Source organism: Micromys minutus (genome assembly GCF_963924665.1).
Source record: "Micromys minutus genome assembly, chromosome: 3".
In the NCBI taxonomy this organism is placed as follows: Eukaryota; Metazoa; Chordata; class Mammalia; order Rodentia; family Muridae; genus Micromys; species Micromys minutus.
The window spans coordinates 37957938-37982376 of record NC_137972.1 but is presented as its reverse complement, the minus strand read 5'-3'; the positions used below and the strand labels follow the sequence as shown (position 1 = coordinate 37982376).

Genomic DNA, 24439 nt, shown 5'->3' with positions numbered 1-24439 from the left:
ATCCCTTACTTACCCAACTCCAGCAAGCAGCATAAGATCCGCTTCCTCTCCAGTAGCCAACTCTCCTTCCCAGTTCTAGTCAGAGAAACCTTTGCTGTTCAAACACAGCTCAGAAATGTAGATCCTTAACAGACACCAGCATCCACTCCATCTGAATTCGATTTTCTAAAACTCTTCTCGAAGTTTTGGCTTGTTCAGAATGTTGGATATTAGCAGTCATGTTGTGGACCTTTTCCCTAGTATCTTCAGGATAAATAAATCAATCAAAAAAAGGAATAAAAGTAAAGTTTTAAAAATTCTGTTACTCAGTCAGCCAATTAATTCACAAATGTTTGTTAATTATTCTCATACATTCAAGATTTATAAAGTTAGGCCCCTGAGCACATAATTTATTCGGCAAAGGCTTTTGAGCCCCGAATCTACTACATCCTGGATAAGTCAAAAGCAAAAATATTCTTTATTCCCAAAGCACTTAGTTTCTCCTAACAGAAAATCTACAGATATTCTGATGAGAGCTATATGCATACGTTTCATATGGTCTTTGGGTGCCTATACAGTATAGGACCTGCGTATACACACTTGCCATTTTGCACAAATGAGTGACCAGCAGAGGAGAGCTGTCAGAGCAGACTCAAGACGACCAGATACAAGACTGCTTATGGCAGATCATGAGAGTCTTATGTAGCTGCCAGGACTAGTAAAGATGCATATAGAAACCAGAAATGGACAAGATGGAGGAATGAACGGTTATACAAGCTGAGGAATGGCACTGACTGTCCACTAACACAAGACGCATTGACCTTAGGATGCACTGAAATGCCTTCGAAAGCACTGGGAGAGAAGCAGCTGGGAGAACAACATTTTTGGTTCTATTAGTCACAAAATTCAAGTGTTAATTGTAAAAAGGAAATAACAAAACAAACAACAAAACACACACACACAAAACCTACCTTGATTGTGGTGCTAGGAAGAGGGCTCCCTGGGCAAAATGCATGCTGTATGAGCAGGAGGCCATGAGTTCACATGCCAGAGTCTAAAAGCCAAGCATGGTACCCCAGGTCTTAGTGCCAAAGGGGCAGAAACAAAAGGATGCCTCCTGGTCAATGGCTAGTCAGACTAGCCAATCACTGAGCTCCAGGTTCAGTGAGAGATTCTGTCTCAAAAACAAGGTGGAGAGCAATGGAAGAAGCATGCAGATGTGCCCTCACACGTGTGTATACACTACCCTCCCCAACTTCAACTGAAGCATGCAGATGTGCACTCACACGTGTGCATACACTACCCTCCCCAACTTCAGCTGAAGCATGCAGATGTGCCCTCACACGTGTGTATACACTGCCCTCCCCAACTTCAGCTGAAGCATGCAGATGTGCCCTCACACGTGTATACACTACCCTCTCCAATGCAGATGTGCTCTCACACATGTATACACTACCCTCTCCAATGCAGATGTGCCCTCACACGTGTATACACTACCCTTCCCGATGCAGATGTGCCCTCACATGGGTGTATACATTATCCTTCACACATAGTACAATAAAAGGTCTGATGTTTTTTTCTTCCCACACTGAGTTTTCACCCCAACCCTGTAGTCCTAGTAAAAGATGTATGCACTGCTTTCGTATTCAGAGACTGCCTCTTTGAATATTTGACCATCAAAACTCATTGAAAGTTTCACAAGAGCACATCTTGTTCTGAACTGGCTGTACCCAAAAAGGAAAAAAAAAAAAAGTGACAAAGAGCATCACACAGGCTGGCACTGTTGCCAGAAAGCACATCTGCCAAATCTGTTCTCCTCAAACACAAGTCCTGGCCATTATAACAGCATTAAAAAGGAGACAAACAGGAGAGGAGCCAAAATAAACCATGATCAAACAGGGACTTGGGCAAGCATGTCCCCCCACAGGAAGCAGCAGGACCTGGAATGATGAGACCCGGGGAGATCAGGGCGAGTTCTGGTATTTTAAAGGGAGTCAGAACCCTAGCTTTTATTTATATGGTTTGGGCATCGTTTACCTAGATATGTGTGTATTTATACATACTGCTTTCCTTTTTTAAATTTTCCAAACAGGTGAGACTGTGCTCCTTTCACCACATAACAGTACAATATCATCTTTTAAAATATCTTTAATTTTTTCCAGAGTCTGGGGACTAGGGAGTTAGCTCATCCGGGGAGATTCCCTGTATGAGTTGAATGATGTGGGAATGAATCAGGGCTCAGTCCCCACAACCCACATAAATAACCCAGGTGTAATGAGACATACTCATAATCCTAGATTGGGGGGGGGGGGCACTGGGTACATGTGAATCTCAGGTGTGAATCTTGGGTTTCCTGGGATAAATGTAGCTTTCACTTTTTTCTTTTCTATCTACACAGAAAGTCATTTGAAATACTCCAATCCCAGTTTCAGTTCATAAAGAATGCTGCTCTGGGGACACAGAGTAAGAATTCCCCTCTTCTCACAGTGCCAACTTGATTATAAGAGTCTTGTACAGATCACAAGACGTAGACATTTGGAAACCATGGTCATGGTGTAAGCCCTCCAGTTTCCAACAACAACAACAACAAGCACATGCCAAGCGTAACCTAAAGGCTACATAGCATCAGGAAGTTGCTAGAAGATCCACTTTGTCCTCAATCACACACATGTCAAAACCTTTGGTCATTTAGCAATATTTAGTAAGCAGCCACTGTATAGGCACCACCATGGAGGAGTTTCGATCTATACTAGAGTAGCTACATGAAGTTGTTGCAGTAAATTTTAAAATGATGGCTTAACTTTTTATCAGCCCCCATGGTCTCACTCTGTGGGTGCCACTCTAGTGTGGAGCTGAACACAGGGACTCTGCTACACGGTCCACAAGCTGCCTTCCCAGGCGGTTCATTCTGCCTGCCCTGTTGCTTCTATCCCAGGTGGATACGACCACCCTAGTGTGTTCCGTTCCTCCACCTCCCAGCACAAACATGACTCCAAAGCCCAGTAGCTTATCAGGCAGGTTTATATATTAAAGTCTCAATCTACAAACCCTCTACACAATAAGCTTACCTTCAAAGGACACAAACTGCCCTTCTATGTGAAATAAATTTTAAAAATCTATAAAAACCCTTAAAATATTCATATCTACCTATCACCAATTAAGACCACCTAGATTTAGATCCTCCTTCTCCAGCTCCATCTTGATTCCTCCTGAAATTCCCTTTCTTCTCCTCTTCCATTTTCCTAGCCTTTTCCCCGCCTACCCCTCACTGTCCAATCGTATATCACCTTAATATCAACCGACAGAAACATTCTAAAGCCTTGGTTTCAGGGACTGGAGAGAAGACAACAAACACATCCTGCTCAGTTTCTAGTGTCCATTGAGGTAGCTCACAACCACTTGTAACATCAGCTGCAGGAAATCTAATATTTTCTGGTCTCCACATGCACCTGCAGTTAAGTATGCATGCTAGCACACATACATGTACACACACACACACACACACACACACACACACACACACACATACTTAAAAATAAAATAACCTACTTATACCAGGTTTTCTGTGGCTGGCATTGCCTTTGCACTAGCTCCCAGGGGGTCTACAACATGTCTGTGCCAAGGATGATCCTTTTCAACTGTTATTTTTTTGTTGTTGTTGTTGTTGCTACTCAAAAAGGAAGCAAGAAATACAGACTAAGGAAGTCCCCAATAACAAAGACACCAATATGACCTAGGAAGAACTCAATCTAATGTCTCTAAGCAGAATTTGCCAGGAAGCCCTCCTTCCATTTCTCTGTAAGAGAGAGGCTTCAATATAATTTAAATCCACTTTTGACACACACTACAACCTAATCTCCCAAGAGGCAAGAGGCCCCACAGCTAAGAAGGTAAGAACAGAGATTTAAGGTTCATAATCCCAGGACTCATTTTGATCCAACAAACTTAAATCCTCTGAGAGAACATTCAGAAAAATGTATTTTGGACAGTCTCTTGACAAATGTTTCTAGTACAAGTTGGGCCTGGTCCAGTGACCAATCCTAAGGATCACAAGATGGAATCAAGATGAGGTGTTGGGCTACGATGAGACTAGGTAGCATGGCAGGCCTCTCGGATCTCAGACCACGCTTGTCAACTCGCAGAGGCACATGAGTTCAGAGCCAGCCCATATGAGCCACGTGCAGGAAGGATCAGATTTTATTAACTCAGCAAGGGACGCAGCTTACCAAACCACAGGCAGAGAAGCAGCATTGGAACTGCAGGCACTTAGGAGGTCACTGTCAACTGTGGGCAGAGAGGAGAGTGGAAAGAATCTGCTCCTGAGGATGGAACTGATTAACTATGCATCACTTCTGCAAACTGGAGTCATCTGCAACCAAGAGTGAACCAAGCTGCATACCCCAGGGTAGTATTTCAGCCACAGAAAGCTGGAAAGATAACAGTGTTGGACCACATGAAGACTGGGCTTGAATTCCCCACTACCACTGTCCAGCCCCATGACAGCTACTCCTGAGCCCTGCAGAAGGGTTCCCCTCTGCTGAGTGCTGCTGGCCCTTCTCAGACTGGAAGTAGAATAACGAACTCTTGAGGTACAGCAGAGTCCCCATGTTAGGGCATATAACACGGATACTCCCTTTCCTGTGCTGTAACTGCTGCAGAGGGCTGGCAATACCCACACTATTAAAATAATTGTGTGTTTTAATCCAGCATATGGACTCCGGGAACTTATCCTACGAACATATTGCCACAAATTGGCAAAGATAAATAAGTAAGAGCTGGCCTGCTGAAACATTTTTTAACAACAAAGATTTAAAAAAAAAAAAAAAAACCCAGATGCTTAGGGTAAAGGGATATTTAAATCAAATCGATTATTTTAAAATGAACTATACCCAGGCTGGAGAGATGACTCAGAGATTAAAAGCACTTGCTGCTGTTTCAGAAGACCCAAGTTTGCTTCCAAACACCCAGGTCAGGTGAGTCAAACCACCTGTAAGTCCAGCTTTAGGGGATCTAATATCATATTCTGGCCTCGGCAAGTACCGTCATTCATATACCCCCCCCCACAACAACAACAATAACAGTAATCTAGGGATTGGAGAAATGGCTCGATGGTTTAAGAAGTGCAGAGAATTCAAGTTCAATTACCGGCAACCACATGGCAGCTAACCTGTACCTCTAGTTCCAGAGGATGCCACCAATCCTTCTTGGCCTCAGTGGGCACATGTACTCACATGCCCATGTGCACAGACACAAACACATACAGACAATTTAAAAATGAAATAGTTTAAAGGATGCACTTTAAACATTTTTAAAGTAGGGGCTGGAGAGATGGTTCCGTGGTTAGGAACACTGTCTCCTCTTCCATATGGCAGTTCACAACTGTCTGCAACTCCAGTTCCAGATATCTAATAACCATCCCCACACAAACACACACACAAGCAAATCGCCAATGCACATTAAATAACTAAATCAGAATCTCTAAAATAAGTAAGTAAATTTAAAAATGAGCTATGACGAGGTGTATAGGATATAGTTTTACAGATTCTTTTTCTTTTAGTGCTGGGTACCAGACTCTCAAATGTTAAGCAGCTGTTCTTTAAGTTATATACCCCAGATCCACCTTGTTTTATCAAAAGAATGTTTTATATATTCCATATCATGTCTATGTGTGAGCACAGACATGATTGTGCTTACCAGCTGATTCTGTACATATTAGTATACATATTAGTGTACATATATAGTATTGTTTATAAATGCATAGAAAAATCTGGAAAGAGACCATTGACAGTGATAACCTATTACCATGGGTTTGAAAGATCAGAACTTTCAGAATGAAAAAGAAACACACACACACACACACACACACACACAGAGGGTGGGAGGGAGGGAGGAGGGAGGGAGGAGGGAGGGAGGGAAGGAGGGAGGGAGGGAGGGAAGGAGGGAGGGAAAGTAAGAGGGAGGGAGAGAGGGAGAAAGGGAGGGAGGGAGGGAGGGAGGGAGGGAGGGAGAGAGAGGGAACATGTTATGTTGATTATTTTTGAAAATCTCTTTATATAGCTAAGACAACCTTTGAACTCATACAGCCAAGGCCAGCCTCAAATCAACAGCCTTCCTGCCTCAACCTTTACTTACCCCTCTGAGTTGCTAGTTTTACCCCATGTTTTTAGTACATACAATCAATTTTTAAAATACAGATTTTTCTGGAGAAACTTGATAAACAGCTATTAATAATACTTTTTGAGATTATAATATAATCACATCATTCCTTCTTCCCTTTTCTCTCTCTTTCAAATATGTAGCCTCTATTTTTCATTAGTTGTTGTTACATGCATATATACATATACATTTATCTCCCTAACTGTAACCTACTTGGCCTCTACAATGCTACTTGTAAGTATGTTTTCAGGGATTGGTATTGGAGAGGCAGTTGGCGCACTCTCCTTTGGAGAAGACTTTTTCCTGCTCTCAGCATTCCATAATTCTTTGTGTGGGGCTGAGGCCTCTGGGCTTCCCTCATGCACTTCGGAATGTCTGCTGCTGTCCTTGCTCAGCTCACGTTATGCAGTGTCGCTGGTGAGACTTTATTGGTGTAGCTTCTGACATGAGAGACAGCAAATCCTCTACCTATTCCTCTCCCCTTCTGCTTCCTGCGATGTTCTCTGAGCCTTAGGTTTGGGGATGTTCTGTACATTTATACACTGAGACAAGGCTCCACAACTCTCCATTTTGATTGGTTGTGTTTTCCTGTCATGGTGTTGATCCATTGCAAAGACAAGTTTCTTTAATAAGGGATGATATAATTCTTAATAAAGGCAATGTTTCCAAAATTCCAGTTGAAAGGATGCAGAATCCTTTCAAACCTCTCTTGCTGTCTGCTCTTTACAAAGTGAGCAGCTGGAGCAGGAGAGATGACAGCTCAGCAGAGAAGAGCACCGGCTGCTCCCAAAGTGGACCCAGGCCCGGTTCCTAGCACCCTCAAAATACTCAAAACCGTCTGGGAGCTCTAGCTCAGAGGTATCTGACACCCTCTTCTGACCTTGGTGGGCAGCAGACACACTTGTGATGCACAGACATACATGTAGGCAAAACACACACATAAACTAAAAACAAATAAAAACAAACACCTGAACATTGGCTCAAAAAAAGAAATTGCATGCTCCACCTCCTTTAGCTCCTTCCTCTTAGCAACCCTAAATCCACAGCACCCCCTAAATGGAAGGGTTTCCAAATTTACAGAAGACTTTTTCAAAAACAGAAAGAAAACAATAAAGTAAATAACTACAAAGCCCATCTGGCCACTAGAGGGAGAACATGACACATAAAAGCATTTTCAGCAGCCACCTTCCGGACAGAAGGATGTGGCCACAGGAGGAGGTGCAAATGTCGGCACCCACTGCTCAAAGCTCAGAGACCACAAACAATAACCACTGTGTTCAGTCTTCTAATACGCTGTAAAGGGGAGGCCTCCACTAATACGATTATGCACATGACCGTGACTGCCGTGGTGGCGGGTTTAGACCACTACACTACCTCTGAACAGAAGCAAAGGGGAGCTGGAAGCTGACCCCAAACTATTTCTCAAGGAGCAATGTTCCATTCTGAGCCAAGCACTGGAGGCAAGAGAGCAGGAAATGTTAGCTTTGTTCCACAAGGACCAGGAGACTTAATGGACACTCGCAGACTTTGACTGAATGAGCGCAGCAAACACGCTCCTCTTCTCTTGTTCTTCAGAATGGGTCCCGGCTCCTCCGTCCACTCATTCCCTTCATGCACTTGAGCCTGGCACTGATGAGCTGACAGTGTGCGCTGTGGTCACCATTATTGCCAGCAAGATGACTCCTTCCCATATATCCACCCTTCTACTTCACCTCTCACACAAATCCAAGTCTTTTTTGAGAGTCATCTAATCATTTGTAAAAATAAGTGGTACATTCAGCAGGGAGGGGAAAGATGGGCTCAAAAGTATGTCTTTCCAAAAATGCCGTGGCCTTAACCTTGGTTGCCTCAGTAACGCACTGGAGGGACTGAGATGTGGCAAAGCAGAGACATTCTGAGTTGGGAGTGGATTTAAGTCAAGTCAAGGATCTTTGGACAGATCATCCTATACTATCCAGCCTGGGTTCTATGTTATCTACACATACTTTCACTTAATTTTCAAACCATGAGTGGGCTGGCGAGCTCAGTCAAAGTCACAGATCCAACACGTGGTGGGCCCAGAATTAAGATGACTGAATTAGACAGCCTGAAGCTCATGTTCTCAACCACACATTCATTCAACCACCTCCCACCTGGCTGTTTCTCCCCATGCAGCTTTTGCTTGACCTCAAAATCTCTCAGACTCTATCCATGCTTCCTGTCACCAACTGCACAATAAAGTCACAGATCCAATACCACAGTAGTGACAAAAGCAGTAAGTCCTGATTCTACCTCATTCCACATCTGCCCCAGGGTGCCTTGCAGACACTTAGAGTCCTAGTTTCCTACATGCCCATTGGGAATGATGACCCAAAACAACTAGTTCCTCCCATAGCTGTGCTTCAGCTCAAACTAGATCATGGGCATTAAGCACTCAGTACAGTGCTGAGCACCTAAGAGGTGCCCGAAATTGCTAGGTAGGAAGCAAACTTGAGGTAGAGTAATCACAGGCCACAGCACCAAAAAGTCAAACATCAGCAGGGAAGAGTGAAGTGGGTGCTTAAGACAGCAAAAGCCTGGACCCTCTCCCTGACTTTGTAATACAGCCATCTCTTACAGAGAAGACATTAAGGACACACAGGGTTCCAGACGACTGTCCCTTCAAGTGAAGGCTTACATGCACCGAATACACATGGAATACCATGAAAGTCTGACATTAGACCACTTCCAGCCATAAGACTTGTCCACACACCAACTTATGTTTCAAAGGTTATGTAGAAAACGTAACACCCCATGGCAGTTTAAGCTGTTCTTACAGGATTCTGAGCTCAGTTCTTGCTCAGAGGGACTGGAGAAGGGAGGGTCCCATTCTTCAAAGACAAAGACAGTTACTGTGGGACCTTGCTTTTCTCCTAGATAATTCATTCTCACAGTTCTCACTCCTAGAAATGACAGGGAACTCAAAAAAAGCTATATATCATAAAGTCTCTCAAAAATTCTACAGTACTTATATATACTAGGAATGAATAATAATAATAATAATAATAATAATAATAATAATAATAATAATAATAATAATAATGTTAATACTGTTGAAAACAGTGCTGACTCACTGACCCCAATGATGGGGGAGATCCTCAGAGCCCCAAACCATTCCACATGAACTGCTGAGCTAGGAACAGTGTGCCCTGTGAGTCCCTCTGCCAAACCCTAATCGTTCCCTCCAACATCGTCTTAATCTTTAAATGTGGGCGTCGATGAAGTTAGAACTGAGATCCTGGACCTGTAATCACAGAGAAAAGGATGAATTTAAATCATAAGGCTGAACTAAACCAACTCAGCCCAGAGAACGTTTCACTGGCTGACCATGATCTCGCCAACCAACACATTGCCCTCCCTTTTCTGCTCTTTGCTAAATTGTTATGTTCATGAGTAACTTCTCTTTTCATTGAGATGCTGGGATCAAACTAAGGGCCTTGGACGTGCCAGGTAAGCACTCTGCCAGTGAATTACAAGGCCAGCCCTACAAGAGGCACTTTTATTGTGAGGTGGGTTAAAGAGGGTGAGCTTCGGAATTACAGACAACAGCGAAGACCAGATCCAACTTTCCTTTTGTATATACACTTTGTGTAGTATAGAAGGCATATTTGCAAAGCCAGAGGTCCAGTGTACAAGTTGTTAATTAATGGGGATCTGAGTCCCACTTTCATGTAGCCTTAGTCCATTTTGCTCTTCGTTTATAGATACAACTATAGCTGACCAATCCTACCTGATGACCTATCTCCTCCTATGCTTTGTTTTTTAAAGTGTATGCATGCATGTATGAGCACACATAGGCCACAGTCTGAGAACACTTTGCAGGAGTCATTGCCCTTCTTCCACAATATGGATCCCAGGTATCAAACTTTGGTCATCACATTTGACAGCTTACATACTGATCCCCTCCTCTGCTTTTAATAATGGATTCACAACAGAAATGAGGACCTAGGAAACCATGATGAAGTACACTATGTACACTTGAGTTTGACATACTCTCTCCTTGGTCCATAACTCCATAGGAGGGCATTATCACCAAATGTATTTTACCTTAAGAAATGTTACCTGCCTAAAGGTGGATCAGGGAAGTAGACCAGAACAGAGGGACATGATCTCCAATGGCCTCCTTCAACATGATGCTGAAGACTACTGAAGGATGAGACTGAAGACACATTTTCCTGTGTCACTTAAAGAACGATAAAATTTTATTTGGCAAGGCTGAAAAAAGAAAGACTTGTAGACTTTAGGAAAGCAAACGACAGACATGAACAAAATGCAGGCCAACCTTTATCAGCTCAGGAGGAGAGCCTCACCTCTTTCCCTCTGGCAGCTGTTAGCTGGTTTCACTTTTCTCCTGGGCTGATTCTGAGCTTCCAGTAGCACTTTGCTGAGGTGCCAAACTGACATGCTAGAAGTCACACTGATAGCTTCTATTCCTCTCAGCAGATAAGCACAGAGTTTGTCAAACAGGGCCTAGATTCAGGCCAGGAGAGCAATTCTATCTGACCTTCAATTTTTTTGAAATTCCAAAGACCCAGTGAACCAGCCTTCTCATGATGAAGGCTTTGGGGGTCAATGACCATTTGGGGACAGGTTAGAATCTGAAGTTGGCCATTTCTACCGCTTGGTGTTAATCCCTTGAACTTTCTGAACTCAAATAGGGCAAGTTTCAAAATCCAGCATTTCTTACTTCATAGCCTACCTAAATATTATCTGTAATGATTTTGCTTAATCAAAAAATTAATTAAACTCTGGCTCTAATGCTCTAAACACAACAGTGGGGAAAAGGAGCACTGGCTAGCTGCCAAGGTTTCCTCCCAGGCTCTCAGAGTTAATCATTTCCACGGTGTTTTAAGCATGAGAAACACCAAAGGCCAGATTCTGACAAACCTGTGGAACTAAGGTCTGTTCTGGGGACTTTGTATTGCAAGAAGCAAGTTTCAACCAATAAAAATGAAGCCATCAGTCAGGAACCTGCCATCTGTGGTCAGACCTAATATTAACTGGAAAAGTTAGTAATGAAGGCTGAAGTGGATAGAAAACGTACTGTCAGTGTGTCTACTAATCACACAACTCTGTGAAATCATTCTGGGTGTGATGGGGTGGTGAAGGAGGCATGGAGCTTTCCAAGGGACTTCTGGGTAGAATGAGGTCCCTAGTTAAGCTGCTGCTGCTGCAGCTCTCCCTCCTTCCCTCCCCCCTCATTCCCTGTGCACTACTGCAGGGCTGTCATTCTTCCCATGTGTATTATATTCCATAAAGTGAACTTTTCACTGTGGGCATTTTATCCATTTTTAAGATTTACTTGATTTTGTAATGTGTATAGTGTTTTACCTACCTGTGTGTCTGCATCCTGAAAATGCCAAGCATCCATAGGTACCAGAAGTTGTCAGATCCTTTGGAACTCGAGTTACAAGTGACTGTGTGTGACCATGTAGATGCCAGGAACCAAACCAGATCATGGCACAGACCTATAACCTAAGGACTGAGGGCTGGAAGATGGAGAATTGTAGGCCATCTTAGGCCACACAACAGGAGGGAAAGGGATCAGCAGGTACAGGTGCTTGCTGCCAACCATTACTACCTGAGTCTGAACACCAGGGCACACAGGACAGAAGATTCCCACACACGATCTCCATGTGTGTTATAGCACAGAAACACACACAAGCAGAAGATCTAACAAAAATGTTATTTTAAATGCAACTATCTAGCTCTTCTCTAGCACTGGACAATTTAGCAGTTCCAGCATGATCTCTCAGCCTCTGCAGAACGAGCCTCACTTATACAAAGCCAAATCCACCTGTGACATTTCGGGTTTGCTATCATTTTGGGTGCCTCCCCATCCCTACTTCTACTATACTTCCTTTTCCTGACAGCTAGCCTATAAGGTCGGTCCCTCTGTGTTAAGATAACTGTCCACAGAAAGGCAGAGGAGGAAAAGATGTACATATAGGCATCATTTCAAAATGAGAAATAATAAATTAAATAAAAATCCCTCCATAGTGCCTCTTAAAAATCCCTCAAGTTTTGGGACAGAAGGCAAATGACGTTTGCTTCCAAAATATCCCCTGACCTATGTCAGCTATAGATTTAACTGCATGGGGAAAATTCTAAGTACAACTGGAAAACTGAAGATAAAAATGATGATGACGAGAACGCTGGGATTCCCAGGGTTGAAGGCCATCGTTTTATGTTATGTTAACATTCAACTATCAGGGAGGACATGGAAACAGAAGTGACCCACTCTGACACTCTGAACCACCATTTCACCACACCGGCCCCCTAATCAACACCTCCTGAAACAAATAGTACCTTTTATTTCACCTTTTTTCCTGAAGAGCAATAGACAACTGAAATGTTTTGTTCAAAAGAAACGGAAACCTGGAGGGGGGAAAATCTGTGTTGCTACAGAACTGTTAAACTAGAGGCTGAACCATGTGAAATTTGCAACTGATTTATAATTCTATAGTCTACAAGAGGGGTCACTCTTGGTTGCCACCCCCTTCTCCCTCGACCTCTGGGTCCCTTCTAATCATGTGTTCTAAGGCCTTGGGAAAGATGAAATACCCACTTCCCACTCAATCAATATGTACCATACAGCCTTAAAATCAAACATGATTATCAGGAATTTGGGGCCAAAACAGACGGGAAAACACACCCCAAATTCCTTCTACACATCAATGGAGACAAAGAATAAAAACTGTTAGAAAGCAACCCAAAATGAAGGCAACTGAAGGAGAAAATAGATAAACCATTTTTCCATGCTGAAACTGCCCTCCCGCACTGACAATCTGTCTGCCACAGTATCCAATGCAAAAATGAGCAGGGGCTCAGCAAGCAGGAAGTGTAGGGCGGGAAGTTGTACTGGGCTCTGCAGGAGCTGCAATGAGTTGTGAAATAAGTAGGCACAAACTGCCTTCCAATGCCAGAGAAAACCCTACCAATCAATTTAGAAAGACCTTCAGAAAATAAAAACAAAGCAATTCAAAGTCCTTTGGAGGTGCCCTTCCTTAGTGGTTTAGTTAGAAGCCTAGGAAACTGACATTCCCTACTATGTTAAGCTCTCCTGGCAGCAGAAAATCCAGCTAAGAAGCTACCAAGACATAAAAAACAACTGAGAAGAGTCTAGTGTCTGGATCCATTTTTGACTTTTGATGGAAATGGTTTCCACTAGAAGTACAATCCTTTAAGGGCTCACATCCTAAAGGGAGAGAGTGTCTGGGGATAAGGGGACAAGAGACTGTAACTCTAGTTACAAATGGCAGTAGGAACTTCATTATGGTCCTTTTTTTCTTAAGACATTTATTTTACAAGAGCTGCTATGAGAGTTTCTTAAGTAATCTGCCTCTATCTGTGGTGTGTGTGTGTGTGTGTGTGTGTGCACGCACACACCTATTTCTGTATCTGTGTATATATTTCTATGTGTCTATGTTATGTCTGTGTGTGGCTATATGCATGCTTATATGTATGTGTCTCTCTGTGTGTGTGTGTATATATATATATATATACACACATATAAATACATATGTGGTTTTGTAGGAGATAAAAACCTTCAGTCTTAATGATTTGATTGTCCTACCCATACACGTGTTAAACAGTTATCCCCCAGCAGGTGGTTGTATTTGTGAAAAATTGAAGAAAATTTTGAAGGTAGTAGGATTTATCAGAAGGAATTAGGTCACTAGAGATATTTCTGCAAAGGTTATACCTGGGTCTGCAGAGGTTATTCCTGAGGTCTCATCTCTTTCTGCTTCCTGTTCTCCATGAAGTAAACAGCTTCCTCTTCAACACGCTTCTGCTGCCAGGATCTACCTCACTACAAGCCCAGCATCAGCAGGTCCAAAGACAAGACATGCAAGTAACATATGCAGAGTCATATTTATGGTACTGAAATACAAAACTGCTACTGTTACATTCTGTCTGCCTTCTCAAATGTCAGTCTGTAATATTAGGAGAAATGTTGTAGTAACCCACATATGTGGTTCTTAAATCCTATATCATGCTAGGAGCTGCTAAAAATGAAGTTCTAAGGATTATCCAAAACCACTCAAGAATGTTTATGATACATAACATTAATTAACAGGAAAAGAAACCAAAATATATGCACTGTAATGTAATGAAGTAAAACAAATAAAGGTGGTGCGTGCACTCACACACAGGTGAGAGCTAATAAGTAAAACCAAAAACCGTACAGGGGTAATGGTGACATTAAAAATAAAAACGTTATTTCCTACATGAGCTTTGTTTGTTACTTTTGAGTGGGATTAATCATCACACAGCAGTTTTAAGAGAAGTGGTTTATATTCACAAAGTGATCATAAATGTGTCTCCATATACAAGCAACATGACTACTTTGTACAGAGGCTATACACACAGAGAGACACTGTCAGACATGATGGGACATCCCAATAACCCCAGTACTTAGGGGACTGAGACTGGACAAAAAGTTTAAGATCAACCTAGTGAATTTCAGACTAACCTAAGCTACAAGACCCCTCAAAAACAAAAGGAGGATCAGTAAGATGAATCTGAGACTAAAGATGCTTGCCACCAAATCTGAGGACTTGAGTTTAATTCCTAGGACCCACAGGGATGGAAGACACTCCCATGAGCTGTCTTTCAACCTTTGTGCATACACAAGTACACATGTGCTCACACGCAAATAGACTTTTCAAGTAAAATGGTAAGAGGAGCAACCCAGTGTTGACTGATCACTTCTGGATATTACTTGACTGACATTGTGAGCTAAAAGAATGGTTCAAGGGGGCTGGAGAGATGGCTCAGTGGTTAAGGACACTGACTGTTCTTCCAGAGGTCCTGAGTTCAATTCCCAGCAACCACACAGTGGCTCTCAACCATCTGTAATAAGATCTGATCCCTCTTCTGTTGCATCTGAAGACAGCTACAGTGTACTTTTATATAATTAATAAATAAATCTTTAAAAAAAACAAAACAAAACAAAACAGGCTGACGGACTCTGGACTCTGGAAGCAGCGAGCAATCTTGGGTTGAAAGCCTTCACTCTGAACAAAGTGCTTTCCTGGTATGGGAAGCATCTGTTCACTAAGGCAATGCCCTTGACTCTGTATCATGTATTGTGACAAGGCCTAGCAAGGCTCTAACAGGGTTCCTGGCAGAATGGCCTTGCTTTAGAGAACAAAAACTGCTACAAATTACCCATATATCCAAGTTATCAATTAGTTTCTTTCTGGAGAACAAAACACAGGAACATTGCAAAATGATGTTTTTTGGTTTTTTGTTTGTTTGTTTTTTGGGTTTTTTTAAGAAAAACACAAAGAAGGAAATGAGAAAGAGAGTCCCAGTAAGGAAAGAAGACGTTAAGTCTGACTCGAGAGGTACTCGTTTATTTGACATAGTGCATGATTCAAAGCATTTAATACCGCAGAATCAACGTGATTTCTCATCTCTCTGGTATAATATAGGAGATACCCTGAATGGAGTCTATTCAAGGCCCTGGTTCTTTTTCTCCCGTGTGGCACCAATATAAGCTTATTCCCCACCACTAGCTTATAAATAAATGAGATTCCGACTATGGTTGTTTTATGTGGCTTTGACAATTACTGGGGGTAACCCCTAATTACTTTTCTAACTGCTGGCCTGGCTGCCTCCCCAGCGCTGTTCCCCAGGTACCTGCTGTTTCTCCTGGCAACATGCTTGGTCTATCTTCCCTAATGGCAGCTCCTATCCTCTCCTTCCTCCTTCTCCCTTTGGTCTCTCCTCCCTCCTCCCCTCCCCCACTTCTCTCCCCACCCCCAACCAGGTAACTCAAAAGCCACCTACCTCTAATCTCTCCAGTAATTGGCTGTAGCCAATGTTATTTAACCAATAGTTTTACATTAAGGAACAAGGTTTGCACAACAAAAGCTTGTAACCATGAGAATTCCCAGACTTTAGGTACAGAATGGAGCATTACAATACATAATATCAGACAAACCTTAACACCCCGTACCTAGAATTCTATGGTTTCCCTAATCAGTACACATTTCACATTCTCTAAGTCTTGGGAGCAAAGGGGAAACAAGGCTTCAAACTTTCCTTCTGAGCCAAAGGCACTTAATGTCCAAAGAAAAAGGACAGTGGAGTCACTCCATAGGCATTCCTGTTTGTGCAGAACTCCGAACTTGAGAGTCCCCTCACTGTCCCAATGGGATTTGTCACAACAATGTAAGACACTGATTTCCTTGAAAGAACAAAGTGCAGAATGATTATAAAAGACTTGAGCCCCTCCCTGTTCTGAAAATAATAAGAGCACTCTCACCTTATATGATTAGTATTACTCAAGGTTCACACATGGCAAAAAAATAGCTAAAAAATAATGTGTCATAAATTCTCACTATGCAATCACAATGCACTCTGCTAGTGCGAATAGAATCTATAAGCTGGAGAGAGCCTCAGAGATCATGTCGTCCACCCTCATTTCATGAGGGGGACAGAGGCCCAGACAGACAAGGTGCTGAACCCCAGGGTCTGACCCTGTGGCAGAGTCTGGCCAGGACTTCATGGTTCTCAGCTCTCTCCTCGTCAAAAGGCTCTCAAAGTAAAACATGGCAATGATCCCGATGATGCTCCACAATAAAGCACAAGCACTGACACATGTCAGCAATTTGGTCACACAGACAGTTCCTTTGGCCACTGGGTGGGCATGTAACTCTCCACGGTGGGAATACTTTACACAAGGTCAGTCAGTTCAGGTTTCCGGGGGGAGGCTAGCTGCACGTAAGCAACTTGCTGGATCTGGAAAGGCTCCTCTTGTCAGTCTGCAGAGGGCAGGTGGTCTGCTGCACAACGGAACCCCAGGTTGGACGCAGAGCTATCTGGTGTGTTCTGGCTTCGAGCTGCACAGCGGTACCTATAGCAATAGGACTATAAGAGATAACATGCTGTAAGAAATCCTGGAACCCTCGGATTAAGGCTTAGGTTAAGTACAGCTTCACAAAAATACCTGGTGCAGAGAACTCACAGCTACCTGAAGGCAGAGCTGCATGGCAAAATGCAGCACACTCAAGAGCCAGCCAGCCAGTATATTTTATCTTACAAATACCACCTACATACGTCTCCACCACTTATAAAACCCAAAAAACAAACAGTAGCCTCTCATGGTTATCCATGTGATTGTGTAGTCAGCAGGCATCTCTCTCTGTGTGTGTCTCTGTGTGTAGTATGATCTAACCTATATAATTATATGCTAAAAAAAGACTAAAAGACCCATGATGTTATAACATGCACACACTCACAATCATTATCTATGAATGCAAAGCCTCTAATTTTGGGAATATTACATCAATTTTTGACATTAAACAATAGATATTAGTGGCAACAAAAAGATTAATAACAGCATCAATTATCAGGGAATACACTAAACACACTGGTAAAAATTTAAGAATGAACACAGAGACTTAAAATATACGAAAAGTTGTTTGAAAACCACTTTCTTCCCAATACCTTAGGATTTAAAATCACAGTAATAATAAAACTATAGGTGTCCAGATTTGGTTTATTTCATTCTGTCTAATTGTGAGAGAGCATGGAATAAATGCTCACAGAAACATGGGCATTCATTTCCTAGGACACATTCAGCACAGTGGCAGGCACTTTTGTCTGCTATTTCTCTGACTGTAAAAGGCCAGGCAAACCAAACAAGTTACAGAAGGTGATACAGTTGTGAGAAGAAGTCCACTCTGGACAAACTGTAGTGTGCTTCCGTCTAGACGCCTGGTATTAAGGATACCATCCATCTCACGTCGTCTTTCCTATCACCAGTACACAGCCTACTTACACACTCACACCAACACCCAGGACATGTGTCTGTGGCCATGGACTCTTTGACACAGCATTTTGAAAGCTGCCAGATTCCAAAGTAGCCATGCATGGAACTCCTGTGAGGTTCATTCTCCAACTCAAAATCGCATGAAATACAAACGAGTCATCCTGGGAGCCACAGCATAAGTCAAGAGTTGGCCCATTGAGCCCATTGCCACCAGCTGGTAACAGACACTTCATAAAGAATCATGTAAAAGAAGCAGGGAACCTACACAGAAGAGATAATTTGTGAGAAGGGGGAAAAAATAGGTCAGCATGCAAGACATTTTTTTATTCCTATTATTTCTCTCTCACAAAAAGTCAGATGCTTCTAATCTCCATAAAAATTATCTCTGAGGCTGACATGGAAATTCTCTGGTGCATTTTCCCGATTAAAAAAAGGAAGACACAATGTGCTATCGTCTATAGATAATAAAACAATAGCAACCAATTTTCCTTGTGGAGAGTGGGAAACAGAATGTATTAGCAAACTCAGGTAGACAAACAGAAGATGAATTCCGAATGTGCTTGAAATAATAAGGTGATGTCTGTGCATCTGTGTGACCGGCATAAACAGCTTTCAAATGTCTGCGTGCGGAGACGCAGCAGAATCAGCACAGGTACTAGACCTCAGATACTTCAAAAATCAAAACTCTGATAATGCAGAGCCTCTGTGAGACCACACACATGCTGGGAATTCCACACGGCAGGCAGCAAAGGTCAAGCTCAAGGAGGAACACTGAAGGCTCTGGCAGTCTTATCCCACAAAGGGGCCGCACACGATGAAAAACAACCAAGCATTTCATTTCCTGACTGCATACACCAGGAGAACATGCCCAGGTCCTGGCCTGGCTCGGAGGCCACAGGCCGATGAGAAAACAATTCGTAAGCATCAAAGACCTACAAACAGCCTTGAGCTATGCTAATCATTTGGGTCACAGGCAGGATGTCAATGTCTCTAGGAAGGCCTAGCTAATGTTTATGATAATGGTTCTCAGAATGCAGTTGTGATGATTAATGCTATCAATCTGATAGGACCTAGAATCACCAGAGAATAACATGTGCCCAGGCAATGAGGGATTATTTTGATGAGGTTAACTAATGTGGGAAGACCCAACCTAACTGTAGTGGCATCATTCCCTATGTTACAATTCTAGACTACGTAAAAAGAAGAAAGCTAGCTGAACACCAGTATTTGTCTCTCTGTTTCCTGACTGTGGGTACAATGTGACCAGCTACCTCAAGCTATAAGCACTATGACTTCCATGTCATGAGAGACTATCATGGCACTGTTAGACAAAAATAGAGCTTTTCTTTCATACGTTGCTTTTAAATTACTTATTCTGTTTGTGTGACTCATATTCCAGGGCTTCTGTGACAGTCATCAGTCTTGGCACACACTTCCTGCCACCACCGAGTCTTCTCACTGGCCCTTAGGTTGCCTTAATCAAGGTATTTTATCACAGCAACAAGATTAGTAATGAATATGCAGGGAACAGACAGACAGGCAGGCTGGAGAGGTTGTCCAAGTACACATTCCTAGGTTTTACACCCAGACATCCAGACAACCTGCTTTCATGGTGCTCCTGTGGTACTCAAGGTACATTTCTAACAAGCTTTCAGTCACTGCCAAACCCTGGGGTACACTTTGAATAGCAGCAATTTATAAAGGAGGATGGCAGGCAGATTAAATGGCTAAAGAGTGGTATCAGAATCACACACAAAAAAGCAAAAATTAGGCAAAACAACAGCCAGACTATACATAGCCTGACACCACAAGGTTATACTAAATATATGAGTACATCAGTACTAAATATATGAGCACATCAGTACACCAGCTACAATTTTTGGCATGAGGAATGCAGTCAGAGCAGACAGACAAGGAACCTGTTATCAGAGAGCTGACCCTCAGAGAGAACAGTCAGACTGCAAACAGACTGAAGCATTCAAGACCGCTTCCAGCAGGGATCACTACTGAAGGAAGGAAAGATGGGGAGACATGACCGGAAGCAACAGTGGCTGCCTTTTAGAGGGTGCTTTGGAAAAGACTCTTGGAGAGAGAGCTGAGATGCCCAAAGAACTGGAAAACTGGGATTCCAGAGAAAATAATGTAAAAAGCAAAATATGTGAGCAGATTAATAAATGGAATCACACCTCCATGTTTACAGTCCAAGGAGCTGGACTCAAACAAGTGAAAATTGTGATAAACATTTTACTAATCTTTCGACCAGCAAGGAAAAAAATTTTCAGTATCAGTGGCTATTTAACCTTAGGCAAAGCCTTTCATAATCTGTCTTCACTGATAAAATAAAGCCATCGGTAAAAGTATATAAGAACACTCATCCTGGCTCGGAGACTGAGCTCATTGTGAGACACGTACCTAGTGTGAGCAAGCAACACCCAGCACCACAAAATAGAAACGTATCAAAACAAAGCCCTCCATAAGAAACAAACAAAACAAGTGCTGTAAAGAAAGCATTGCAAATGTCACTGAACCTTGGCTTGGCTGACCTTGTCCTTATGGAAACCAGAGCAGCACTGTCCAACTTTGACTAGACCTCTGAGATTCTGGGTCTTGATGACACCAATTCCAGCTTCTAGCTGTGGATACTACCCGGATGGTAGGGAATGGGCTATGTGCCACATAAACCAGCATGCTGATAGCTCTGGTGATACAGCACAGGACTGCAGCTTTCCTTGGATGGATTTCTCTATATGCTACAAAAGCCAGGCTGCAACAGCTCTGGAAGTTTTAGTGCCTGCTCAGAACAGTGATGAAAAGTATCCTGCATTGAAACACAAGAGACTAGAACAAGATCGGTGATTTACAAAGTTGTTATTATGACCGTAATTGAAAACCTTGAGAATAAAAAAAAAAATACAAATTATTTTGAAAAAGCAGAAGTTAAAGTATATAAGACTCATGGCAGAATACCATCAAACAGTTTTCTCTAAGACATAAGATGTTTGATTTTCATTGTCATCTTTCTCATTTTATTTCTTTTCTAAATTTTATACAATGAATTGTTTTGTTTGTATACCAAAAACTTTCAAAACAATTAGCAACCACAAAAGGCTTTACTAATGGGTCACAGAAGTTCCTGAGGCCTTCCATGAACCAAACAATTATGAACATCTAAATCCAAAAGAGAAAGCCTCACCACAAACACTGTGAGGGGATGGGACATCACCTGGTGGTAGAGCACTTCCCCAGTGAGCAGTCCCTGGGTTTGATCCTTACACTCACACACACTCTCTCTGTGTCTCTGTCTCTGTCTCCCTCTCTGTCTGTCTCTCTCTGTGTCTCTGTCTCTCTCTCTCTCACACACACACACACACACTGAGAGCTCAGGCACTTGCAGAGTCAGTTCATACTACTACCATTCTTACACAAATCCATTCAACTCAGAAAATATGTATTAATAAGTAGTTCTCTTTCTCTTAAACTTCAATAATGGCTCACTAATGAGACACAATTAAAGAGCAAATGCCCTGGTTATGAATGTTCTGGTTGTTCTTTATATTTTTCTACCTCTATTTTCAGCATCAAAAGTGGTTCTTAAAGGAAGTTAGGTCTTTGGGTGGCTGGAAAATGGGTCATTTTATTAATTAAGAATGGGGGTAGTAGGAAGGACCTGTTTCAGCCTGATTTCATCAAAATGGCTAATTACTTTGTAAAAGTGATCTCAGTATCTGTGCTAAGGATGTGCTCTTGGCTCAAGAAACAATCCATTTAAGATAATGACCTACAACCCTGGAGGCCTTCAACTCAAGTGGGACAGAAATATGGTTTTCATGAGAGAAAAACATTTGTCAGATAAAAGATATTTTTAAGGCAATTGGATCTCATATTGAGTCATTCTAGGGAAGTCTGTACCAGAACCCAGGACTTAGCATTGTTCTTTCAAATGATGATACCAGACCAATCCCTTTGTCACTCTGGTAGAAGGGTAGCCCTGATGCTGTGGATTGGAATGAAGATCCCTCATTGGAATGTCAGGCATCAATCTAACAACAAGAACAAAGCCTGTACTTGAGTACTTATTATGTAAACTGCTCCATCAACTTCACTTATACTGACTCTGGCATCTTCCAATAACACTATGAGAAAGATATAAATAGCACGTACATTACACATGAGGAAAACCTGAGGCCGAGAGATGTTAACAGCAGATCAGGATAATAGGCTATGCTCTTAGCTGTTTGCTGCGCTACTTCAGAGCCTCTATTTCTGTGTCTTCATCTCTCCCTGAAGCTGTAACTTAGGCTGACTGTTAAAAACTAGGAATCGGGGGCCTGGAGAGATGGCTCAGGAGTTAAGAGCACTTATATCCAGAGGACCCAGGTTTGATTCCAAGAACCCAAGCAGTGGCTCACAACTATCTGTAACTTTGGTTCTGGGGGCCCAAAGTTCTTTTCTTGCCTCCATGGGCACTAAGAATACAAGTGGTATGCAACATATATGCAGGCACAACACCCATATTACACATAGACACACACACACACACACACACACATGATTTCAAAAACTATACATGATTATAGGCATTTACTTTAACAATTCAAAGTGACCTTGATTTATAACCAAAAGTATGTTACCTTCTAGTCAGAGTAATTTTAAATACAGGGTGGGAGAGATGGCTCAGTGGTTGTTTTTCTAAGGAACCTGGGTTCAATTCCCAGAATCCACATGGTAGCTCATAACTCCCTATAATTCTGAGGGTATTCCACACACAAGTTGTGCAGAGACATATATGCAGATAAATTACTCATACATACAACATAAAAATAAATATTTTTAAAATTAATTATAACATTCTTTATATTTTAAAATTAATTATAAAGTTTTTTCTTTTTATTCATTTCTGGAATTGCCATTTTTCTCTGTAAAGACTCCAATTCCATCCAGGTTTGTCATCCTATTGTTCAGAGATGTATTCTACAGGCTGACTAGAAAAAGTTAACCATTAACTTGGCTCTATACAAGTCATCTATTTTAAAACACAGTCATAAACAACAAGCCTAGAAAGAGAAAAAAGAGGTGATATAAACATCTTAATTTAAAAAGACAAAAGATTTAAAAAGAATAAGAACAGATAAGACAAAGGGAAAAATCCAAAATCTCAAGATACCTAATTCAAACCCAATAATATTAATAGTTTCATTAAATATAATTGATTTAAATAATGAATGAAAATGCAGAGATTGAGATAATTAATTAAAAATTCATATAAAAGATTTGATTTCTTAAAAGGCAGAATTATCAGAGAGTCCTCAAGTAGAAATAGATAATCTACAAAGCCAAGCACCTATTAAACAAGAAAATTTTGTTTCAATATGGTTTGAGTGTTTCCCTTAAGGCTATGACAGGGGTGAAAGCTGACCCTTATGCTGCTTAGAGGTGAGGGCTTTGGGAGAGGATTGGATAAAGTAATTTGGGTTGAGTCACTATGCTTGAATTTTACTGACTATACAAGAAAAGGAAGAACAATCATAATGAATGTGCACACACAAAATAAATCATACACACACATACACACACACACACCATCACTTCCCATGTGATGTCTTGAAAACTTCTGGACCCAGCATAAATATAAACACCATATGATGTTCCTCAACTTTGGATCCCTAAAAACATAAGTCAAAATAAGTTTCTTTTCTTTAGAAATTTAATTTTGAGGGGTTTTATTACAGTAATGAAAGAATGGGTTAAATGCACAAGTCTAGGTCCAAATGCCTTTAAGAGGTAATTCTACCAAGCATTTCAGAAAGAAATGATGTTAATTTTACATGAAATCTTTAAATTGAAGATTAAAAATAAAAACCTTAAGATTCAAAACTACTTTGCAATTAAATTTATGAACATAACAACATACCAAAAGCAAACAAAAATACTAGAAATAACAACAACAAACCAACGTTCTACGCATCATTAATTATATACAAAAGTTCTCAACGTTTTAGAAAACGGAACCCAAACTATTGAGACAGCACATCATCTAAGTGCGGCGGGCAGCGAGAGCGCAGGGACGGCTGAACCAGTGAAAGCAAGCTGCACACGGTCGGTCGGGCCAGTGTGAGCCTGGGCCCACAGGGGTCCAAACTTGGTCTTGGCTACAGAGTGAGACACTGACTCAGAAATTAATAAGCAAACAAACTAACAAAAAATAACACCAACAAAATGGAAATCAATCATCATATTTTACTGACTTGTTTGTCTAAAAAGGAAAACATTTCAACAGATGTACAAAAAATTTGCATCTAGCAAAATCTATTTCATTGATGATTAGAAACTTTGAGTATCCTCGGTCTGTTATGAAATACAATAACTATGGTAGCATAATACTAAATTTCAAAAAAAAAAAAAATCTTAGCACTTAGAGGGTAAAGGCATGCGGATCTTTGTGAATTCAGAACAGTCTGATCTCTGTTGTATGTTCCAGGCCAGCCAGAGATAAACAGTAGA

General features: G+C 41.6%; 1 protein-coding gene across 2 annotated transcripts in view; it reads right to left on the bottom strand.

Annotated features, from left to right (window-relative positions):
* Positions 1–15896: 15896 nt before the first annotated feature.
* The window catches only part of SUMF1 (sulfatase modifying factor 1), a gene marked incomplete at its 5' end in the record, with an annotated part of 80805 nt that continues 72262 nt past the window's right edge, over positions 15897–24439 (bottom strand). Inside the window, one exon of one of the 2 annotated variants that reach the window (XM_080914699.1) lies at positions 15897–17034. In XM_080914699.1, coding sequence (XP_080770825.1) covers positions 16924–17034 — 111 coding nt within the window. In that variant the 3' untranslated portion in view covers positions 15897–16923. The remainder of the gene's footprint in view (positions 17035–24439) is intronic. The other variant, XM_080914698.1, reaches the window with a different exon arrangement.